Below are 23,576 nucleotides of genomic sequence, written 5' to 3'. Positions count from 1 at the left end.
ATTTACTGCTAAGTCCTTGCTGCCTAGCATAGTACCCTGAAGTTACACAATAAATATTAACTATATGAATTAGAAATACTAGGCCTTAAAATAGTAGAATTTTAATGCTGTAAGGACCTTAGAGGTCTTCTATTCCAACGTCATTTTTTCAGCTCGGGAAACTGATGACCAAAGTCACAAAGCAAATTTCTGATAAAGGTTACACTATGCAATATTATTTTAAATTTATTGGTAGCTTGCTAGGTGTCAAACACCATACTAGGTAGTTTTTGATTGAGGTGAAATTCACATTTTTAAAGCACTAAATTCAGTGGCATTTAGTGCATTCACAATGTTAAAACCACAACTTATATCAAGTTCCAAAACATTTTCACCTCCCCCCAAAAAATCCCAAATCCATCAAGTAGTCATTCCCTATTCCACACTTTCTCTAGGCCCTGGGAACCACCAATCTGCTTTTGCATGTCTTCTGGATCTACCTACCCTACATGTTTCATGTAAATGAAATCACACATTATGTGTCCTTTTGTGTCTAACTGCCTTCATATAGTATAATATTTTGAAGATTCATTTATATGTTGTAGCATCAGTACTTCATTCATTTGAATGGCTGAATAATATTCCATTGTGTGCATATACTACATTTTGTTTATTCATTCATCTGTTGATGGACACTCGGGTTGTTTCCACCTTTTGGCTCTTGTGAATAGTACTGATGTGAACATTTGTGCAGAAGCATTTGTTTGAGTACCTGTTTTCAGTTCTTCTGGGTATATACCTAGCAGTGGAATTGCTAGGTCATATGGTAATTCTACCTTTTAACCTTTTGGAGAAATACCAAACAGTTTCCCATAGGGGGTACACCATTTTATATTGCCACCAGCAATGTATGAAGGTTCTAATTTCACCATATCCTTGCCAATACTTCTTATTTTCTGTTTTTGTTTTTTTTTAATTATAGCCATCCTAGAGGGTATAAAGTGGTATCACACTGGTTTTGATTTGGATTTCCCTAATGACTAATGATGTTGAGCATCTCTGCATGTGCTTGTTAGCCATTCGTATTTCTTCTTTGGAGCAATGTCTATTCAAGTCCTTTGTTCATTTCTTAACTGGGCTGTTTTTTTGTTGTTGGGTTCTAAGAGTTATTTATTTATTCTGGATACTAGACCCTTATCAGAAAAAATTAATATATTATTTGATACTTAATATATTATTAAAACTTAAAATATAATTTGAAAAACTTTTCTCCCATTCTGTTGGTTGTCTTTTTGCTTTATTGATAATGCCCTTGGACACACAAAAGTTTTTAATTTTAATGAAGTTCAACATATCTATGTCTCCTTTTGTTGTTTGTGCTTTTGGTGTCATAACTAAACCCATGGTCACTTCTTTATCAACAGTCTCTCAGCTTTTTTTTAATTTTTTTTTTTGAGACAGGGTCTTGCTACGTCACCCAGGCTGGAGTGCAATGGTACAATCTTGGCTCACTGCAACCTCCATCTCCCAGGCTCAAGTGATTCTCCCACCTCAGGACCACCAAGTAGCTGCGATTATAGGTGCACATCAGCACGCCCGGCTAATTTTTGTATTTTTTGCAGAGATGGGGTTTCATCATGTTGCCCAGGCTGGTCTCAAACTCCTGAACTCAAGCGATCCTCCCACCTCGGCCTTCCAAAGGGCTAGGGTTACGGGCATGAGCCACTGCATCTACCCAGGAGCCTCTTAGCTTTCACTGGTTCTTTGCTTTTCTATAAAATTTTAAAATAAGCTTTCAAGTTTCGAGACATTTTGAGGGACTGTAATTTGAATTATATTAAATCCACGAATGTTTTTGAGAGAAACTGAATCTTTAAGATACTGAGCTTTCTAATCTATTTACAGTATTTATTCATATTCACTCATTTGGTCTTTTACAAAGGCTCTCCATGAAGTGTTATTATATAACTATAGAGGTCTTACATACATCATTCTGTAGATGTACTTCATCTTTATTACTGTCTGACATCTTAGATGGTATTTTTAATTTCTTTTTATCTGTTTGTCTTGTACATAGAATTTAGTTGGTCTATTTATTTTGTTTCCAGGAACTTAGCTCAATTCTTTTTGAGTCCAGTAACATATCTGAACATTACAATTTGGAAATGAATAAAGTTCATGATCATCTTGTAAAAAAAATTAACAAATAAAAATTAATGGCAAAATTCAAGATCATGAAGATTCATACTAAGCATTTTATAATCAACATCCAATTTAATTCTCTCAACAACTCATTAAAAGAGGCATTATTATTACCTTGATTTCACAGAAAAGGAAAATGAAGCTCAGAGAGTGGTTATTTACCAAGTCAGTAAGTAGAATAGATCTACTTCCAATAACCAGGATCTTTGAAATCCCAAGCTAGTTTTCTTTATACTCACAACCTGGCAGTTTGCTTCTCTGGGGAAGAAGGGGAGAACAGAAGCCATGGTCTTTTGGTAACTTAATCTCAGAAGTGGCATTCCATCACTTTTACTATCATTAGGTCCAGCCCACCCTCAAGAGAAGATTAAACAAGGGCACACAAGTAGCAGGGATCACTGGGGACGATCTTAGTGGGTGCCTACTATATTTAGTTCTATATTTAATGTTACACGTCCTCCTGCCTTCTGTCATCTATGGCTTTAACTAAAACCTATGGATCAAGGATCCAAATTCCCTGTGCTCTAGTATCTATTCAATTGTCTCCTAGGTATTTATTTCCACTTAGATGGCCTACAGATACACTTATAACTGAACTCCCTAATCTTTCTTCTCAAAGGTTTTCTTCTTCCTATATAAACCTAAGCTAGAAACCTAAGAATTGTTCTTGGTTCCTCATTCTTACTGCCCAGGACTTCCCAACCCCAATACATCCAATCAGTCACTAAAACTTTCCATTCTCCTACAAGGATTTATAGAACCCATTCTTTATTCTCCAATTCTATTTCTACTGTCTTACTTCAAGGGTTTACCATGTTAGTCTAGCTTACTAAAGGAATCTAACTCATCTCCCTGTTGCTATTTTCATTCCTCACCAATCTACCTTCTACCATGTTCGCAAAGTGACCTAAGAACGTAAATATGATCAGATGTCTACTCTGCTTAAAATTTCTCATATGCTGCTCATAAGAATAACAACAGTTAATAGTTTTTAAGCACTTATTAAGATCCAGACAGTGAGCTAAGAGTTTTATAAATAAGGCTGTATCAAATCATCAAAATAATACTCTAAGGCGACAAATCTCAAAGTGTGGTCAGGGAACACTTGCAGATCCTGGGCTCTCCATACTTCTTTTGGGGGTCCACTAGGTCAAAACTGTTTTTTGTTTGTTTGTTTGTTTGAGACAGAGTCTCACTCTGTCACCCAGGCTGGAGTGCAGTAGCACATGATCTTGGCTCACTGCAACCTCTGTGTCCCAGGTTCAAGCAATTCTTCTGCCTCAGCCTCCCAAGTAGTTGGGATTCCAGGTGCCTGCCACCATACCCGGCTAATTTTTATATTTTTAGTAGAGACAGGGTTTCACCATGTTGGTCAGGCTGATCTCGAACTCCTGACCTCAAGTGATCTGCCCATCTTGGCCTCCCAAAGTGCCAGGAATACAGGTGTGAGCCACTGCACCTGGATAGATCAAAACTATTTGTATAATACTAAGATGCTCTTTTCACTCCTTCTCTCACAAGTGTAGAGTGAAGTTTTCTAGAACCTAAAATATTCTAACATATTTTAAATAAAATAGAAAAAAAGAATACTACAATGAAAAATCATATACTCTTCACCTGTTCACCAACTCTGCTTTATTTATTTATATTTTTAAATTTTGTTGTTTTATTCCTGAGCTATCTGAGAGCTAGCTGCAGACACCAGGATACTTCATCCCTAAATACTTCAGCATTATCTCCTAAGAACAAGGATATTCTCCTACATAGCTACAATATAATTAACAAACTCAAAAAATTTAACACAATTATCTAACTTTTAATCCATAATAAGATGTCTCCAATTTGAACAGAAGTTTTAAATTTTACTACAGTTTGGTTTATCAATATTCTCCTTTTTGGTTAATGACACTCTTGTTCTTTTAATTTGGGTTATAATAATGTCAAAGCTGTAGCATCTCAGAAATAAAATACTAAATTACTAGTGTGAATTCTTTTCTTCCTCAACCTCTTCTCTTCATGGGAATATGAGAATATTATTATTGGCTACGTGACAAACAAAAATTCCAGTGGAGAAAGTGAAGGGGTGTTTGAGACCAGCCTGTCCAATATGGTGAAACCCCATCTCTACTAAAAATCCAAAAATTAGCCACGCATGGTGCGTGCACCTGTAATCCCAGCTACTCAGGAGGCTGAGGCAGGAGAATCGCTTGAACCCGGGAGGCAGAGGTTGCAGTGACTTGAGATTGCACCACTGCACTCCAGCCAGGGTGACAGAGTGAGACTCTGTCTCAAAAAAAAAAAAAAAAAAAAGAAAGTGAAGGTGTGTTTTCCTCTTTCCTTAACTCACTGGTTTCTTCTAAGTTTTCTGACAACCTTGTTGAGTGATACATTTTTAAATGTATTACCATCATTATTTGAAAATTTTTGGAAAACGACTTTCCTGGAAAAACCAAAGCATCTTTAACTATTCGCTGACTAACTTGGGCACTATGTGATAAAAGCATTTGCAATAATGACTTCACTATTCAGTTGATGCCTTAAAATATCTTAGAATTGGAAAGGAACGAATAAGGAAAATTTTAGTCTCACATTAGTCATTAAAACTTGCATCACTTATCAAATCAACAGATGAAATCTGTTTGTACACGCATGAAAATCATTATGGCTAGTGGTATAAAAAATATAGAGTAAATCAATAATATAGAATGGCAACAGCAGATCTAAGCAATGGACAATTGCTGAATAGAGAAAAGTTGTTTGGGTGGGGACAGGGAAACCTCTGGGAATTATATGGGAGCCACTGATTTCATTGGGTTATAATGATTTAGGTCAATGCTGTGTTGAAAGAATTTACAATTTGACTCCAAGGGGGAAAATCTACCCTGTATAGTTTAGTTTTAGAAACAGTTGTGCCTACTACATAGGAATTTTTTTTTTTGTAATAGTTTTAAGCTTTTTTTTTTTTTTTTTTTTTGAAACAGGGTCTCCCTATGTTACCTAAGCTGGACTCAAACTTCTGGGCTCAAGTGATTCTCCCACCTCAGCATCCGGAGTAGCTGAAACTACAGGTGCATACCACTACGCCTTGCTTGAAACTTTTTTTTTTTTCCCTTGAGATGGAGTCTCGCTCTGTTGCCCAGGTTGGAGTGCAGTGGCTCACTGCAGCCTCCACCTCCCGGGTTCAAGTGATTCTCCTGTCTCAGCCTCCCGAGTAGCTGGGACTACAGGCGCACGCCACCACGCTCAGCTAATTTTTGGGGTTTTTTTTTTTTTTTGAGAGGGCATCTCACTCCGTTGCCCAGGCTAGAGTGCAATGGCAGGATCTCGGCTCACTGAAACCTCCGCCTCCCAGGTTCAAGCGATTCTCCTGCCTCAGCCTCTTGAGCAGCTGGGATTACAGGCAACCACCACCACGCCCGGCTAATTTTTATATTTTTAGTAGAGACGGGGTTTCACAATGCTGGCCAGGCTGGTCTCGAACTCCTGACCTCAGGTGATCTGCCCACCTCGGCCTCCCAAAGTGCTGGGATTACAGGCATGAGCCATCATGCCTGGCCTAATATTTGTATTTTTAGTAGAGACAGGGTTTCACCATATTTGGCAGGCTAGTCTCAAACTCTTGACCTTAGGTGATCCACCGGCCTTGGCCTCCCAAAGTGCTGGATTACAGGTATGAGCCACCACACCTGGCCAAAACTTTTTTTTTTTTTTTTTTGAGACGGAGTCTCGCTCTGTCGCCCAGACTGGAGTGCAGTGGCGCGATCTCGGCTCACTGCAAGCTCCGCCTCCCGGGTTCACGCCATTCTCCTGCCTCAGCCTCCGGAGTCGCTGGGACTACAGGCGCCCGCCACCACGCCCGGCTAATTTCTTTTTGTATTTTTAGTAGAGACGGGGTTTCACCGTGTTAGCCAGGATGGTCTCGATCTCCTGACCTCGTGATCCGCCCGCCTCGGCCTCCCAAAGTGCTGGGATTACAGGCTTGAGCCACCGCGCCCGAAAACTTTTTTAAAGATTTCAAATTTCAACAAATAAAAAGTTGGGGGAAAAAACTCTTTGGTTCATTAAAACACACCATTAAGAAAATTAAAAGAGATGCTACAAAGTGGAATAGTTGCAATTTATGTGACTGACAAAGGGTGGATATCCAGCACATATAAACAAAACTTACAAATCATTTTTTTTAAGACTGATAATCCAGGCCAGGCTCAGTGGCTCATGCCTGTAATCCCAGCACTTTGGGAGGCTGAGGCAGGCGGATCATCTGAGGTCATGAGTTCGAGACCAGCCTGGCCAACATGGTAAAACCCTGTCTCTACTAAAAATACAAAAATTAGGCACACGTGGCAGCACGCACCTGTAATCCCAGCTATTCAGGAGGCTGAGGCGGGAGGATCGCTTGAACCCAGGAGGCAGAGGTTGCAGTGAGCTGAGATCGTGCCATTGCACTCCAGCCTGGGCGACAAGAGTAAAACTCCATCTAAAAAAAAAAAAAAAAAAAAAATTGATAATCCAGTTTTTAAAGATGCATGATGGGCAAGAGACACGAATAAGGACTTCACAAAAGATGTTATCCAAATGGCCAATAAACATATGAAAAGGTGCTCAACCTCATTAGTCATTAAGAAAACGCAAATTAAAACCACATTAAGATACCGTTTATTAGAATGGCTAGAAGTTAAAAGACTGAGAATATACCTGTTGGTAGGGACTTGGAGCAACTGAAATTGCTGTTAGGCTTGTAAATTGATATAACCACTTTGGAAAACTATTAATATTTGGAAGTACCTACTAAAGCTAAATATATATATATACCCCTATGATCTAGCAATTCCACTTCCTACTTGTATATCCAATGAAAATGTATGTACTGGCCAGGCACAGTGGCTCATGCCTGTAATCCCAGCACTTTGGGAGGCCGAGGTGGGTGCATCACGAGGTCAGGAGATCAAGACCATCCTGGCTAACACAGTGAAACCCCATCTCTACTAAAAATACAAAAAAAATTAGCTGGGCCTGGTGGCGGGTGCCTGTAGTCCCAGCTACTCGGGAGGCTGAGGCAGGAGAATGGCGTGAACTCACGAGGCAAAGCTTGCAATGAGCCGAGATGTCACCACTGCACTCCAGCCTGGGCAACAGAGCAAGACTGTGTCTCAAAAAAAAGAAAATGCATGTACCAAAAAAAGACATATATCAAAAATACTAACAGTATTTATTTGTAATAACTAAAAGCTGGAAACAGTCCAAATGTCCATCATTAGTAGAATGAGAAAATAAATCGTGGTAACTTCTTACAGAAATACTACATAGCAATGGGAGAAAATCCAAATGATATAGCTGATGTCATAATTTAAACGCTGATCAAAAGAAGGCAGACACAAAAGAGTACATGATTTGTTGTTCTATTTACATAAAGTTCAAAGATAAACAAAATTACTCTATGATAGTATAAGTCACAGTAATGCTTGTCTTTGAGAGGAAGGGGCAAGTAGGGACTAGAAGGGGTACAAAGGAAATTTTGTATTTATATACTAGAAAGGTGTTTTGTTTTGTTTTTTTGAGATAGGGTCTCACTCCTGTCACTCAGGCTGGAGTACAATGGTGCAATCTTGGTTCACTCCAGCCTTGACTTCCCAGGTTCAGGGGATCCTCCTACCTCAGCCTCCCTAAGTAGCTAGGACTACAGGTGTACACCAGCAGGCCCGGCTAGTTTTTGTATATTTTGTAGAGACCAGATTTTGTCATGTTGCCCAGGCTGGTCTGGAACTCCTGAGCTCAAGTTATCTGCCAGCCTCAGCCTCCCAAAGTGTTGGGATCACAGGCATGAGCCACAGCACCAGGCGCAACGTTCTGTATCTTGATCTGTTTTGACCAGTGGTTACAGGAGAGTGTTAATTTTATGAAAATTCATTGAGAGCTGCACATTATAATTTGTGTGCTTTTCTTTATATACATTATACGTCAATGTTAAAGTTATTAAAGAACAAAAAATAATGGGACAGTAGAATATTTTTATATTCTGAATCAGAATTCTCATTTTAGTGCTTTTCTCTTTTTATTTATTTATTGAGACAGGGTCTCACTCTGTCATCCAGACTGGAATGCAGTGGCATGATCATAGCTCACTGCAGTCTCAAACTCCAGGGCTCAGGTGATCCTCCCACCTCAGCTTTCCCAGTAGTTGGAATGACAGGAATCCTCAGCTTGCCCAGCTCTCTCTTCTCTTTTCATTCCATATCCAAAACTTCAGCCTATCAGATTCACCTACCATTATCCAACCATTCAGTCTTAAACGTGTCTTCTTACAATAGAGTCAGTCAAATACAACTACACCTGAGAAAACAAATCATTGCTTCTATTTTATTTTTCAATTTTTTTTTTTTTTTGGTTATACCAAACCAAAAAGTAAAAGCAAAGTACCAACTTTTTAGTTTAGACTTAACAGTTAGAGATATTTCTCTTATACATATGCCAAAGTCATTATTTCTCTAGATTTCCTGTGACAAGGTACTTTGTGATCATTTACAAATTCCCATGCACTATCACTACCCTTCCAGATCATATTATCAACACAAACCAGTGGCAAGAACCAGAAAGAAATAAAGAAACGGGCACTACATTTGAAATACAAAAACACTCCTTATTTTGTTGAAATTTCTAGAACATCAATAACTTAAAAAACAAACAAACAAAATCAGAAAAACACCAACTGATTTCCCCATGGGCAGAAACAGTCATTCTCAAACCCAAAGGCTGGAAAGAAACTGAACTGCTATGAACACTTTTGTAATTACTTAGTTCTCATCACCTCTTTGTTATACCAAAACTACTTTCAAAGCCCCCCCGCCTCAAAAAAAAAAAAAAAAAAAAACCAAAATTCCAGGTCCATTTCACCTCTCAGCCAAACAGCTGCAGTTCTATTTAAGACTGACAGACATTCCAAATGGTTCTTTGCTCCTAATGAGTAGTTAATACTAAGAGTTCACAGTTCTCCAACTATAGCGAAGACAGTCTGAAAACATAAAGTAACATCTTGGCCAACATTTGCTTAAGAAAATATGCCCTTTGGCCAACTAAATCATCTCTTGCCCATGACCCAACAGCCTACCATTTCTTTTGCTCCTAATTTCGATTTATGCAAGGGCATCCTAAGTATGGGAAATGAGGTATGTATGGGAAACGTTCACCTTGCTATTTATCACTTGTATAAACTGATCAATTGTTATTAATGGATCTACTCATTTTTATTTAGAAACAGTTCACAGAAGAGCTCAAAAATTTAACTGCCTAGAAAATTCAGAGATGTAAGTACAATTTTGTTTCTAAAATGGCATACAACTTTTCCCTGTTTTTTAAAGTAGTATTTTTCCTATTCAACAGCCTAGAATGTTTATTGTAAATTTGGAAAATTTAGAAATTTTTAAAAACCACTCAAGATAGCCATTAAAACATACTGATGTATTTCCTTCTAGCCATTTGTCTATGTTCATGCTCTCAAAAGAAAAAAAAAAAAAGATACCTGCTGTAAAATTTTATATTCTGCATTTTGTCACTTGCTATTATCCTTATATATAATGAAACCTTTCTGGCATGAAATGCCCTTTAGTGCTTTTTTTTTTTTTTTAAGAGACATAGTCCTACTCTGTCATCCAGGCTGGAGTGCAGTGGCACAATCTTGGCAGCTCACTGCAGGCTCCACCTCCTGGGTTCAAGTGATTCTCCTGCTTCAGTCTCCAGAGTAGCTGGGATTACAGGTGTCCACCACTACGAGCAACTGATTTTTGTATTTTTAGTAGAGATGGGGTTTCACGAGCTTGGCCAGGCTGGTCTCGAACTCCTGACCTCAAGTGATCTGCCTACCTTGGCCTCCCAAAGTGCTGGGATTACAGGCATAAGCCACGGTGGCCAGTCCTTTTAATGTTTTTTAATGACTACATTGTATTCTCCTGTATGGGTAACACTGTAATTGACCTGCTATTTCCCAAATGTTGAACTTTGTTTTACTATGTACTTTATTTTTTATTTTTTGAGACAGAGTCTCACTCTGTTGCCCAGGCTGGAGCGCAGTGGCTTGATCTTGGCTCACTATAACCTCTATCTCCTGGGTTCAAGCGATTCTCATGCCTCAGCCTCCCCAGTAGCTGGGACCACAGGCATGTGCCACCACACCTGGTTAGGTTTTGTATTTAGTAGAGACAGGGTTTCACCATATTGGCCAGTGTGGTCTCAATCTCCCAATCTCAGGTGATCTGCCCGCCTTGGCCTCCCAAAGTGCTGGGATTACGGCATGAGCCACAGTGCCTGGCCCATTTTCTTATTTATCATATTTTCTGCAGAATTATATGGAATGCTACTTTGAAACCAACACCATCCAAATTAATTTATATTCTGCCTACTCTCCTCTCCCCTTCCCCTACAAAAAATCAGAAGAGAATAAACTACCACAAGCATTTTATGGTAAAATCCTCTTTGTGTGTAAAGCCATTTCAGAGGCAATGTTGGGTTTATGAAATGACTAACGGATAAAAGATTTGAATGTTTACAAGCCTTAAAGGTAATTTGAAGATTTGTATATCCTAATTTGTTAACCAAAGGAAAAATGAGAAATAACAGCATGATTTATTTCACAGTATCATAAAACATTTTAAAAAACAAAATACTTAAGGCTAAATTGACAATTTCTAATTAAGAAGAATAACCATGATCCCTTCAAGGTGGAGTTCCTGGATTTTATGCTGTAACCTAAATAGGTACAAAGCTAATGACCATGGCAAGATGGTAAAGTAATGCACAAAACAAAGAAAACAAGGATAAGGTTCCATCGGTATTTGAGACACAGATTTCAACACAATGTCTTTAGGGTGCTTTTGAATCAAGTTCCCTGGCTTTATTTTTCAGGTTAAAATAATTTAAATTTATACTTAAATCTTTAACTTCCAGCCCTCGTCAACAGATAGGATCAAGAAACATGAAAAAAAAAAAAAAAGCTCATCTTCACAATAGAAGAAATGAACATTAGAACAACACATTAATATTTTGCCTATCAAGTTGGCAATGACTTTAAAAAATTATAATACTTGTTATTAGCAAGGATATGGAGTGAGGAGTACCTTTTTGGAAGATAATTTGGCAGTTTGTTTCCCTCTCAATCACTAATCTCCAATTGCATGTAAATTGCAGTCATAACACCTAACGAGAGTTATCCCAGTGCTGATATAATCCAATGTCACTTACTTAAAACACGAGCAACAACAAATATTTTGGACCAATTCCTGTTACTTCAGATTTAAACTTCTGAAACTTTTTTCCAGTTAACAAAGAACTGGATGTCTACCGTATACAGAGGCCATGACAACTTTCTAAACTTGTAGGAAAGTTCAGGAAAAGTTCATAGGTAGGTACCCGAATGAAAAAGCACTACTGTGGAAGAAAACTATACAAAAGGCTGGGCGCGGTGGCTCATGCCTGTAATCCCAGCACTTTCTGAGGCTGAGGCGGGCGGATCATGAGGTCAGGAGATGGAGACCATTCTGGCTAACACGATAAAACCTCAGCTCTACTAAAAATACAAAAACTTAGCCGGGCGTGGTGGCGGGCACCTGTAGTCCCAGCTACTAGGGAGGCTGAGGCAGGAGAATGGCAGGAACCCAGGAGGTGGACCTTGCAGTGAGCCAAGATCGCACCACTGCACTCCAGCCTGGGTGACACAGCGAGACTCTGTCTCAAAGAAAAGAAAACTATACAAAAGTCAGTCATTCTACTTAGCAGCCTAATGACCAGCCAAAGAAAATAGGGACTTCACAAGTCAATTTCTGAAGTTATGGATATCCTATTTCACCTATTGATTTCTTTCAGATCAAATAACTCACCGTTCACTATCTAAAACATTACCTGTTGCCTAGGTAATATGACTGAACTAGACATCTTATTAATAACACTAACCTCTAACCTCTACAAATGACATTTACTTATTTCTAAGAAAATAAAGATGCCTTCCTACAAAGGAGCATGTAAAATAATTATGTGATTTTTGTTGTTGTTGTTGTTGTTAAGCAGGCATCTAGCCTCCTTCTGACTTCCCTGTCATTAATTAGGCTAAAACATCATGGTAAGCTCTAACTTCAGCTTATCCCGTAACATCCCCATCCAGACATTTACCTACTCCTAAAAATTCCAAATCTGAAAAATCTATTGTCAGTGTACTTCTTCCCATTCTTACTGCCACCATCCAAACTCTCAATCCTTCATCCTGGATTCCCACTGTAACTTCCTGCCTCCTGTCTCTACCATCCTATTCTATCCTGTGCACTAATGCCTCCTAAAGGTGTGTATCTTTCCTATTCAAAAATCTTCAGTGGTAGAACCTTTAATGACACAGGAAAATGCTTAAGATAGAATAAAATTTTTTAAAGCACAAGTTAAAACTACACGCACACACACAACAATCTCAGTTATATTAAAAAAGCATTTCTGGCCAGGCGCTGTGGCTCACACCTGTGGTCCCAGCTACTTGGGAAGCTGAAGTGGGGGACTTGCTTGAGCCCGAGAGGTAGAGGTTGCAGTGAGCCAAGATTGCGCCATTGCACTCCAGCCTGGGTGACAGAGGGAGACCCTGTCTCAAAAAAAAAAAAAAAAAAAAAGAAAGAAAAGAAAGAAAAGAAGCATTATCTGTGTACATGGTACATGAATGGATGCAAGTATAAATATAAACACACACATAGACACATAAAGGGACTAAAAGTGGGGCCAGGAAACACATGAAATGTTAATAGTGGTTATCTCTTAGTGGTAAGGCTATGGTTTGTTGGTTTTCTTTTTTTTACTTTCTTCTTTACTTTTACAATAAAAAAATTGTAGTAAAATATCTTTTAGTAAAGTGTCTTCCCAAACCATCTATAATGCACACAGTTAATGTGATAGCATTAGAATACTTTTTTTTATTTTTTTTATTTTTGAGACGGAGTCTCGCTCTGTCGCCCAGGCTGGAGTGCAGTGGCACGATCTGGGCTCACTGCAACCTCCACTTCCCAGGTTCACGCCATTCTCCTGCCTCAGCCTCCCGAGTAGCTGGGACTACAGGTGCCCGCCACCACGCCTGGCTAATTTGTTTTTTTGTATTTTTTTAGTAGAGACGGGGTTTCACCGTGTTAGCCAGGATGGTCTTGATCTCCTGGCCTCGTGATCCGCCTGCCTCAGCCTCCCAAAGTGCTGGGATTACAGGCATGAGCCATCACGCCCGGCCAAGATACTTTTTAAAGAACATTTCACATGCTCCCTACTACCACTGAGTATAACTCCTTGATCCCTGGAGTTCAAGGCCCTCCTCAGTCTGGCCCCTCTATCTCCTTCCTAGTCTTAGTCATTATGAGACCTAATATAACCTGGGGTCTAGATTCAGCCACTCACACCATTCCTTGAACATAGCTGTTGCTTTCAAACTCTTTAACATTCGCTCTACCTAGAATATGCTCCCTTTCCATTTCTACCCATCTCTGTGTTCTTTAAAGTTTTCTTTCCTTCCTTCCTTCCTTTTTTTTTTTTTTTGAGACAGAGTCTCGCTCTGTCACCCAGGCTGGAGTGCAGTGGCATCATCTCAGTTCACTGCAACCTCTGCCTCCCGGAATCAAGTCATTCTCCCGCCTCAGCCTCCTGGGTAGCTGAGATTACAGGCGCCGGCCACCACGCCTGGCTAATTTTTTTATTTTTAGTAGAGGCAGGGTTTCACCATGTTGGCCAGGCTGATCTCAAACTCCTGGCCTCAGGTGATCACCCAACTCGGCCTTCCAAAGAGCTGGGATTATAGGCGTGAGCCACTGCACCTGGCCAGGTTTATTTTCAATGTTCCAGAAATTGCACATATTACTACACTCATTTCCCTTGTCTATAACAGACATCACTAATTGCCTTCTCCTCTGAATCTAGGCTCCCTCTCAAAATCCTTGTCAATTCAATGGTTCTAGGCAGGTCTTACTATAAATGAAACTTACCTGCCACTCCTGTAGCAATCTGATGCAATTGTCCTCTTCTCCCCTATCCATATAGTTCTTTGTACTCTCATAGAGCTTTTCTCCTCTATATTTTTTTAAGAATCATTTACCTTAGTTGTCTTATCTTCCTTTCGTACTAGATTTTAATCTACATGAGGGCAGTAATTATCTTCCTATCCCCTACATAGCCTTGTATGAAGTAGTCACCCAAACAGTTGCTAAACAGGACACTTCATTCTTTTGCTATTCAAAATGGTTAAATATTTGAAAGCTTTATTTTAAAACAATTAAATTGTTCTTGAAGGACTAATTAGTCCAAGGTAGTTTCATCAACTTTAGCTAACATTCCTGTTTAATGTAATAGAGCATTCATTGCCTGATACCACTGAAAACCAACAGAGTCCAAGGATACAAGATAAGCCACTGGTAGGGGAAATTACTGAGATAAGATAACTTAACCCATTTTTAGGGTCTTATATGCAGATATAAAAGGTATTGAATTAATCACATTTTTAGAATTTTTTTGTACTAAGTGGGAGAATCGCTTGAACCAGAGGCAGAGGTTGCAGCGAGCTGAGATTGCACCGCTACACTCCAGCCTGGGTGACAGAGTGAATGAAACCTGTCTCAAAAAAAATTGGAAAAAAAAAAAAAGGAAACATGTAAAAAACGATGAAGAGATAAAAAGAAAAACAAAAAGCTAAAAATCAAAATCAACAAAGTATCAACAAAGTTAGGCAAGTGGTCTGGTAAAAATCACAAGAAGAGGCCAGGCGCTGTGGCTCATGCCTGTAATCCCAGCACTTTGGGAGGCCAAGGTGGGTGGATCACCTGAGGTCAGGAGTTCAAGACCAGCCTGACCAACATAGAGAAACCCCATCTCTACCAGAAATACAAAATTAGCCTGGCATGATGGTGCATGCCTGTAATCCCAGCTACTCAGGAGGCTGAGGCAGGAGAATAGCTTGAACCCGGGAGGCGAAGGTTGCAGTGAGCCGAGATCAAGCCATTGCACTCCAGCCTGGGCAACAAGAGCGAAACTCTGTCTCAAAAAATAAATAAATAAATAAATCACAATAAGTTTTTATATAGATCAAAAACCCAGTTCAAGAGATTCTGTTAGTGGTACAGAAAGACTCATGCTGCCATCTAGAGGTTAAAGGCTAGATGATTTTTCTCCTCAGTCAAGGGCTATTAATTTAATTATATGAGAGGTAGAACTTAATAGGCCTAATAAGGGAAGCCAGACAAATAATTCAGATGTCAGCCCACAAAAATACATAAATAAATAAATAACACAAAGAAAAAAAAATACCCAGGGGCAGGGCATGATGGTTCACACCTATAATCCCAGCGTTTTTGGGAGGCTGAGGCAGGACGACTGCTTGAGCCCAGGAGGATGAAGCCAGCCTGGACAACACAGGGAGACCCCATCTCTACAAAAAAAAAAAAAAAAATCAAGTCAGGCATAGTAGCACTCTCCTGTGGTTCCAGCTACTCAAGAGGCTGGGCTGGGAGGACTGCTTGAACCTGGGAGGTCAAGGCTGCAGTGAGCTATGACTGCACCACTGCACTCTAGCCTGGGCAACAGAGACCCTGTCTCAAAAAAAACAAAAAGGTATAAGAATCACAGTTATACTCTCCCTTCCCTCCTTTATATAATAAAATTACAAATCAAAAGAGCTGTTTAGAATTTTATCTAGATAGGAAACAACTTCTAAATGTAAATGATCACTTATTTGAAAATCACATGCCCAGAGGGTAGAGAAGTCTAGTATACCACAGGCTAGCTGTGGAAACTTCTGCTTCCTGATAGCAAAAGTTTTTCTAGTTACTACCATCAAATAAAGTACCAAATAGTAAAGTTGTATAGACAACTTCATCAATGTAGATTAATGGGATAAAGTATTAGGTTTTGAATGGGGACATCTTAATTTTTTTTTTTTTTTTTGAGATGGTGTCTCGCTCTGTCGCCCAGGCTGGAGTACAGTGGTGCGATCTCGGCTCACTACAAGCTCCACCTCCCGGGTTCATACCATTCTCCTGCCTCAGCCTCCTGAGTAGCTAGGACTACATACAGGAGCCCGCCACCACGCCCGGCTAATTTTTGATATTTTTTAGTAGAGACGGGGTTTCACTATGTTAGCCAGGATGGTCTCGATCTCCTGACCTCGTGATCCGCCCGCCTCGGCCTCCCAAAGTGCTGGGATTACAGGTGTGAGGCACCATGCCTGACCTCTTTTTTTTTTTTTTTTTTTTTTTGAGATGGAGTCTAGCTCTGTCACCCAGACTGAAGTGCAGTGGCATTATCTCAGCTCACTGCAACCTCCGCCTCCCAGGTTCAAGCGATTCTTCTGCCTCAGCCTCCTGAGTAAATGGGACCACAGGCGTATGCCACCATGCCCAGCTAATTTTTGTATTTTTGCAGAGACAAGGTTTCACCATGTTGGCCAGGCTGGTCTCAAACTCCTGATCTCAGGTGATCTGCCCACCTCAGCCTCCCAAAGTGCTAGGATTACAAGCGTGAGCCACCACACTGGCCTCAATCTTTTTCTTTCAGAAATGGAGTCTTGGTTTTGTTGCCCAGGCTGGTTACAAACTCTTGGCTTCAAGCAGTCATCCCCCCTTGGCATCCCTCTCAATCTTTTTACAATGAAATGTTGGTTTTAAAAAACAACAGTGGGCCGGGCGCGGTGGCTCAAGCCTGTAATCCCAGCACTTTGGGAGGCCGAGACGGGCGGATCACGAGGTCAGGAGATCGAGACCATCCTGGCTAACACGGTGAAACCCCGTCTCTACTAAAAAATACAAAAATCTAGCCTGGCGAGGTGGCGGGCGCCTGTAGTCCCAGCTGCTCGGGAGGCTGAGGCAGGAGAATGGCGTAAACCCGGGAGGCGGAGCTTGCAGTGAGCTGAGATCCGGCCACTGCAGTCCAGCCTGGGCAACAGAGCAAGACTCCGTCTCAAAAAAAATAAAAATAAAAATAAAATAAAATAAAATAAAAAACAACAGTGATTAAATTTAACCAAATCACACTCCCATTAAACTGCTACATGAACATACAGAATTATATGATTAATAATTATATGATTAATCAGTAGAAACAACTACTTATATCAAAGTAAGCTAAATTCCTCAAAGCTTTTTTAGAAGATAATATTTACATTAAAGCACATCTACAAAGAACCCACAGCAAACACTATACCTAATCCTTTCTCCCAAAGATCAGGAAAGTCAAGGATGTCCACTCCTTCCATGTTTATTCAACACTGTACTGGAATTTCTAGCCAGGGCAATTAGGCAAAAGAATTAATTTAAAGGCAATCAGAATGGAAATGAAGAGGCAAAACTGTCTTTATTTGCAAATGACAATTCTTTATATAGAAAATTATAATCTACTAAAACATTATTAGAACTAAAGAAATAAGTTCAACGAAGTTGCAGGGTACAAGATCAATATACAAAAATTAAATCTATTTCTCAATAGTAGCAATGAGCAAACTGAAAATGAAATTAAGAAAACAATTCCATTTATAATAGCATCAAAAAGAATAAAGTACTTAGGAAAAAATTTAACAAATGAAGTATAATATTTATGCTTTGAAAACTGCAAAACATTGTTGGTGTTGGAAAGTTCACACATCCCAATTTCGAAACTTACTACAAAGCTACAGTAAGCAAGAAAGTGAATTACTGGCATAAGGAGAGATTAAATCAATGGAATAGAATTGAGAGTCTAGAAATAAACCTTCACATTTATGGCCAACTAATCTTTTTTGTTTTGAGGCAGGGTCTCTCTTTGTAACCCAGGCTGGAGTGCAGAGGTGTGATCAAGGTTCACTGAAGCCTCGACCTCCCAGGCTCTGCCTCCTGAGTAGGTGAGACTATGGGTGCACAGCATCACATATGGCTAATTTTTAATTTTTTTGTAGAGATGGAGTCTCACTTTGTTGCCCAGACTTGTCTCAAACTTCTGGGCTCAAGCAATTCCCCCACCTTGGCCGCCCAAAGTGCTGGGATTACAGGTGTGAGCCACCATGCCTGGCTGCCAACTGATTTTTGACAAGGATGTCAAGACAATTCAACAGAAAAAAGGATAGTCTTTTCTTTTTTTTTTTTTTTTTTTGAGACGGAGTCTCGCTCTGCCGCCCAGGCTGGAGTGCAGTGGCCGGATCTCAGCTCACTGCAAGCTCCGCCTCCCGGGTTCACGCCATTCTCCTGCCTCAGCCTCCCGAGTAGTTGGGACTACAGGCGCCCGCCACCGCGCCCGGCTAGTTTTTTTTTTTTTTGTATTTTTTTAGTAGAGACGGGGTTTCACTGTGTTAGCCAGGATGGTCTCGATCTCCTGACCTCGTGATCCGCCCGTCTCGGCCTCCCAAAGTGCTGGGATTACAGGCTTGAGCCACCGCGCCCAGCCAAGGATAGTCTTTTCAATGATGCTTCTGAATTATGCTAAGAAAACTGGATCTCCACATGCGAAAGAATGAATTTAGATCCCTATCTCACACCAAATATAAAAATTAACTTAAAACGAATCAAAGACCTAAATTAGTCTAAAAGATAAAACTATAAAACTTTTAAAAGAAAACACAGGCATAAATTTTTGAGACCCTGCATTAGGCAATGGTTTCTCAGGCAGGACACTAAAACACAAGCAACAACAAAATAGATACATTGGATTTCATCAAAATTTAAAGCTTTGTGATTCAAAGGACACCATTAAGAAAGTAAAAAGACAACCTATAGAATGAGAGAAAACTTTTGCAAATCATCTATCTGATAAGTGACTTGTTTCTAGAATATATAATGAAGTCTTACAATTCAATAATAAAAACACAAACAATACAATTTACAAATAAGCAAAGGATCTGAATTGATAGTTCTCCAAAGAAGATATATAATAAGCACATGAAAACATGCTCAACACCATTATTACTAGACAAATGCAAATCCAAACCACAATGAGACACTACTTCACACTCTCTATGAGGGACATGAAAATAATTAAAAGAAAAAAATACAAATAACAAGTATTGGCAAGGGTGTGAGAAAACTGGACCACTTATACACTGCTTGTGGGACTGCAAAGTGGTTCAGCTAGTTTGGAAAACAGTCTGACAATTCTTCAATAGATCAGATATAGAGTTACCACATGACCCAGAAATGCTACCTCTAGCTATAAACCTAAGAAAATGAAAACACGTTTACCAAAAAAATTGTGTGTTTTGGTTGAACCTGAATGTTCACAGCAGCATTATTTATAGTAGCCAAGCAGTGAAAACAACTCAAATGCCCATCACCAGGTAGATAAATACGATGTGGAGTAGCTATACAATGGAATATTATTCAGTCATGAAAAGAAATAAAGCACTGATACATGTTATAACATAATTGAACACTGAAAACATCTTAACAGAAAGAATCCAGTCACAAGAAACCACATATTATATGATTTCATTTACATGAAATGTCCAGATGAGGCAAATCCAGAGAAACATGAAACCAGTAAGTAACAGCCTAGGTGTGGGGAGTTTGGGAAGTAATAGGGAATGACTGCTAATGGGTACAAGGTTTTTCAGGTGATGAAAATGTTGTAAAATTGGTTGTCGTGGTGACTGCAAAATTCTGAATATACAAAAATCGCTGAATTGCACACTATAAATGGGTGAATTATAGACTATGTGAATTACATCTCAATAAAGCTGTTACAAAAAAAAAAAAAAGAGAAAAAAACCAAATGCATCAGGGTCCCTAGTTTCAAATGATACGATCCTCTGCTTTCCCAGTTTTCACATTTTATTTAAACATATTTCAAAGATAGCTAGTAAGTAGGTCATGTGCATGACTACTAACTGGTTTGTGGTTTTCAGAGATGGGGAAAAAATCTATGGGCTGAAAAAGTAAAAATACGATTCTTATCTTAAAAAGTTATAATCAATCCAAGGACTGAGACATGTACCAAAAATCTCCAAGAAGAATGGTAAAAGCACCTTAAAAATCAAACAAACAAACTGCTCTAGGGGCTATTTGAGAGGCCACAGAGAACGTTCACTTTCTAAATCAAGGATGAAAAGGGAAGGCTGATAGAAGAAGGACAGCTTACTGAAAAAAAGGAATAGCATGAGTAGAACTAAGAAGATGGGAAGTATTCCAGAAAGAGTGAGGTTAAAAACTGCTGAGATGCGGCCGGGCGCGGTGGCTCAAGCCTGTAATCCCAGCACTTTGGGAGGCCGAGGCGGGCGGATCACGAGGTCAGGAGATCGAGACCATCCTGGCTAACACGGTGAAACCCCGTCTCTACTAAAAATACAAAAAGAAATTAGCCGGGCGTGGTGGCGGGCGCCTGTAGTCCCAGCTACTTGGGAGGCTGAGGCAGGAGAATGGCGTGAACCCGGGAGGCGGAGCTTGCAGTGAGCCGAGATCGCGCCACTGCACTCCAGTCTGGGCGACAGAGCGAGACTCCGTCTCAAAAAAAAAAAAAAAAAAAAAACTGCTGAGAACTAGTATTCAATAGCATTCATGATAATGAATCTTAGGAATAAAGGAAGCAATGTAGTGTTGAAATTTAACAGGTCTAAATCAGGATCATACACATGTAACAATGATAGAGTAGGGTTCAAGTAGAAGATAAACCAAGCCATCATCAAGTTTCACACTGTATTTATTCTGTGCTGTTGACCATCCACTGTCATAAGAGAAGACATTCCAGACATTATAAGACCTTCAAATATTGCATCTCATCACTAAAACACCAACTACCCAGAAAAACAGCAATTTCCAGAAGCTTCAGACAGACAGTGCATGTGTTTTGGTAGGGGAGATGTAAGAAGGCTAGAGTAATCTGGTGAGGGTCAGAGTGCAAAGGATTTTGAATGCCACACAAGGGGCCTAAATTTTATCCTCTGGGTAACGATTTACAAGCAAAAGACAAAGAGAAGAAAATGTACTTCAAAAAATCAGGCCGGGGCCTGGTGTGGTGGCTCACACCTGTAATCCCAGCACTTCGGGAGGTCAGGCGGGCAAATCATTTGAGGACAGGAGTTTGAGACCAGCCTGGCCAACATAGCAAAATCCCATCTCTACTAAAAATATTTTTAAAAAGCTGGGCATGGTGGTACATACCTGTAATCTCAGCTACCTGGATGGCTGAAGCATAAGAATCACTTGAGCCTGGGAGGTAGAGGCTGCAGTGAGCCAAGACTGCACTACTGCATTCCAGCCTGGGAGACAAAGCAAGGCACTGCCTCAAAATAAATAAATAAATAAATAAATAAACCAGGCCAGGGTAGGCATAGTGGTTCATGTCTATAATTTCAGCACTTTGGGAGGCCAAGGAGGGAGGACTGGTTGAGTCCAGGAGTTCAAGACCACTCTGGGCAACATAGTGAGACCTCGTCTCTACAAAATATCAAAAAAATTAGCCGGATATGGTGGCACTGCACCTGCAGTCCCAGCTACTTGGGAGGCTGAGGTGGGAGGATCCCTTGAGCCCAGGAGTTCGAGGCTACAGTGAGCCATGATAATGCCATGGCACTCCAGCCTGGATGAGAGTGAGACCTTGTCTCAAAAAAAAAAAAAACAAAAACAATGTGGCAGCAGTAACAAGATAGACTGGACTGGGGTAGTTGAGAGGCAGAGGGACCAGCTAGAAGGTGACTATAACATAGTTCCAGTAAAAGACGGAGGACTCTGAGCTCAGATGGAAATAATAGAAATGGAATTCTTTATATGCTAAGGCAGAGTTTTACTTTTTAAAATATTTCTGTATATTTCAAGGGAATTTCATATAAATTAACTGCCCAAATCAAGCCAAGAGGCCTCTACTATAAATGCCTATAAGAAAAGCTACTGCATTCCAAAATTTGTACACCAAAAGGGTTATCTGAGGCATAATCATGTACCAATTCAAAGGGTAGCATTCATCTTCCAAAAGACACAACCTAGTTACTATCAGCCCTAGAAGGTTCATATAATTTCTATACTAACATTTAACAATGCTCTTGGGAAGTGACAAACAATCATGTTTTGAGGACAAATATTTTTTGCATTTTTTTTCTTTCCATCATCTTTATCAGTGCAGATATTTGCATAAAAACAGGATCACTGGTCCTTGGGGATTCATCAGTTCCTACTGCTTATTTTTCATCCATGTCATCCTCTCAATTAATGCAGGAAAGAGGATTTAGACATCGAAACACCAGATTAGGGTGTCAAGTAAAAGCCAACCCCTAGAGTAGATGAATAATCTGTAAGAACAAAAAAAATCTTGTTTTTATGCAAATACACTGCACACAACAAAACAAAGAGAGACTGTATGTAAGAAGTTCAATACACATCAATGTAATTGTTTCTAATTCTAAATTTTAAAACTATTTCATGTCAGCTAAATTCACGATGGCCAAGGAAAATGGCAATCAGTTGCAAAGCACTGCTACGGAAATTGAAACAACACCAAATTTTGAACTAGAAGATAATTCTGAAAAATCTCAGCTGTGCTCATGGGACTCATTTGGCAGAAACAAGCATTTCTCTTGTACAGTTTTGGTTTAGTGCTGAAGGTGGCTGAATTAAATGGCTTCAAACCCCCACCCCCAAAGCCTTAAGTTTTTAGAAATATAAACAGTTAGCAATAATAATGGGTTTAACTGTGTGGATTTTAAAAAGTAACAATGCCACACCAAGTTTTTGATTCCGTTGAAAGCCATTAAAATAAACTTTACTGATGCTTAGGGAACAAACTCATTATTCTGAAAACTAATAAAGAAAGAACAAGAATCATTTATCCCATCATGCCAGTAGGAGCAGCTTTCAAAGTAACCAAATAGTTGATAAGATAAAGTCTTTTTAGAAAAATTCTAGTCAATAAGAGAAATGACAGAATATTACTACCTTGCAACCTATAATAAAATAGCAAATCTAGACTGTGATCAAAGCCTGCTACTCTAGGTATAAGACTGATAAAGAATATTACAATGAATACATCTGATTGTCATAGTTCCACCTGCATTTTATTTCCCCATCATTTGTTAAACCTAGTCATTTGTTCTGTAGATTTTTCAAATTCTGGGTTTTATTGATTACATTCCTATGGTAGAGCTTAACATGTTCACCTATCCCTTTTTATTTCCTGATAGTTAGATCTAGAAACCATCAACTATTAATCTTAATATCACAAAAAGAAAGACCAGCACACATAATGTATCTAACACCAACTGTGAAATATTCTTCACAAAATTAAAAAAAAAAAATCAAGCCTGTATCTGTGCAAGCTTCTAGATCTAACAATCAGCAGATAAAAAAGGGATAGGTGAACACGTTAAGCTCCACCACAGGAATGTAATCAACAAAACCCAGATTTTGAAAAACCTATAGAACAAATGACTAGGTTTAACAAACGACAAGGGGAAATAA

At 39.5% G+C, this 23,576-nt stretch overlaps 1 protein-coding gene across 8 annotated transcripts in view; it reads right to left on the bottom strand.

Moving 5' to 3' along the window:
- LIN52 (lin-52 DREAM MuvB core complex component) overlaps window positions 1–23,576 on the bottom strand; it is a 119,230-nt gene that overhangs the window by 74,870 nt on the left and 20,784 nt on the right. For 2 of the 8 annotated variants that reach the window (XM_065549065.2, XM_065549066.2), the window contains exon 6: window positions 12,673–12,790. The exons of 2 other annotated variants lie outside the window; for them this stretch is intronic. In XM_065549065.2, coding sequence (XP_065405137.1) covers window positions 12,673–12,790 — 118 coding nt within the window. Of the gene's footprint in view, window positions 1–6,460; window positions 6,659–12,672; window positions 12,791–15,472; window positions 15,602–20,330; window positions 20,625–20,810; window positions 22,412–23,576 lie in introns of those variants that run through there. 4 more of the 8 variants (XM_065549072.2, XM_065549067.2, XM_065549071.2 and 1 more) reach the window with 4 other exon arrangements.

This window comes from Macaca fascicularis, chromosome 7 (genome assembly GCF_037993035.2).
Source record: "Macaca fascicularis isolate 582-1 chromosome 7, T2T-MFA8v1.1".
Classification (NCBI taxonomy): Eukaryota; Metazoa; Chordata; class Mammalia; order Primates; family Cercopithecidae; genus Macaca; species Macaca fascicularis.
Note: the sequence above shows the minus strand (reverse complement) of the source record. Positions and strands in the feature narration are given on the sequence as shown.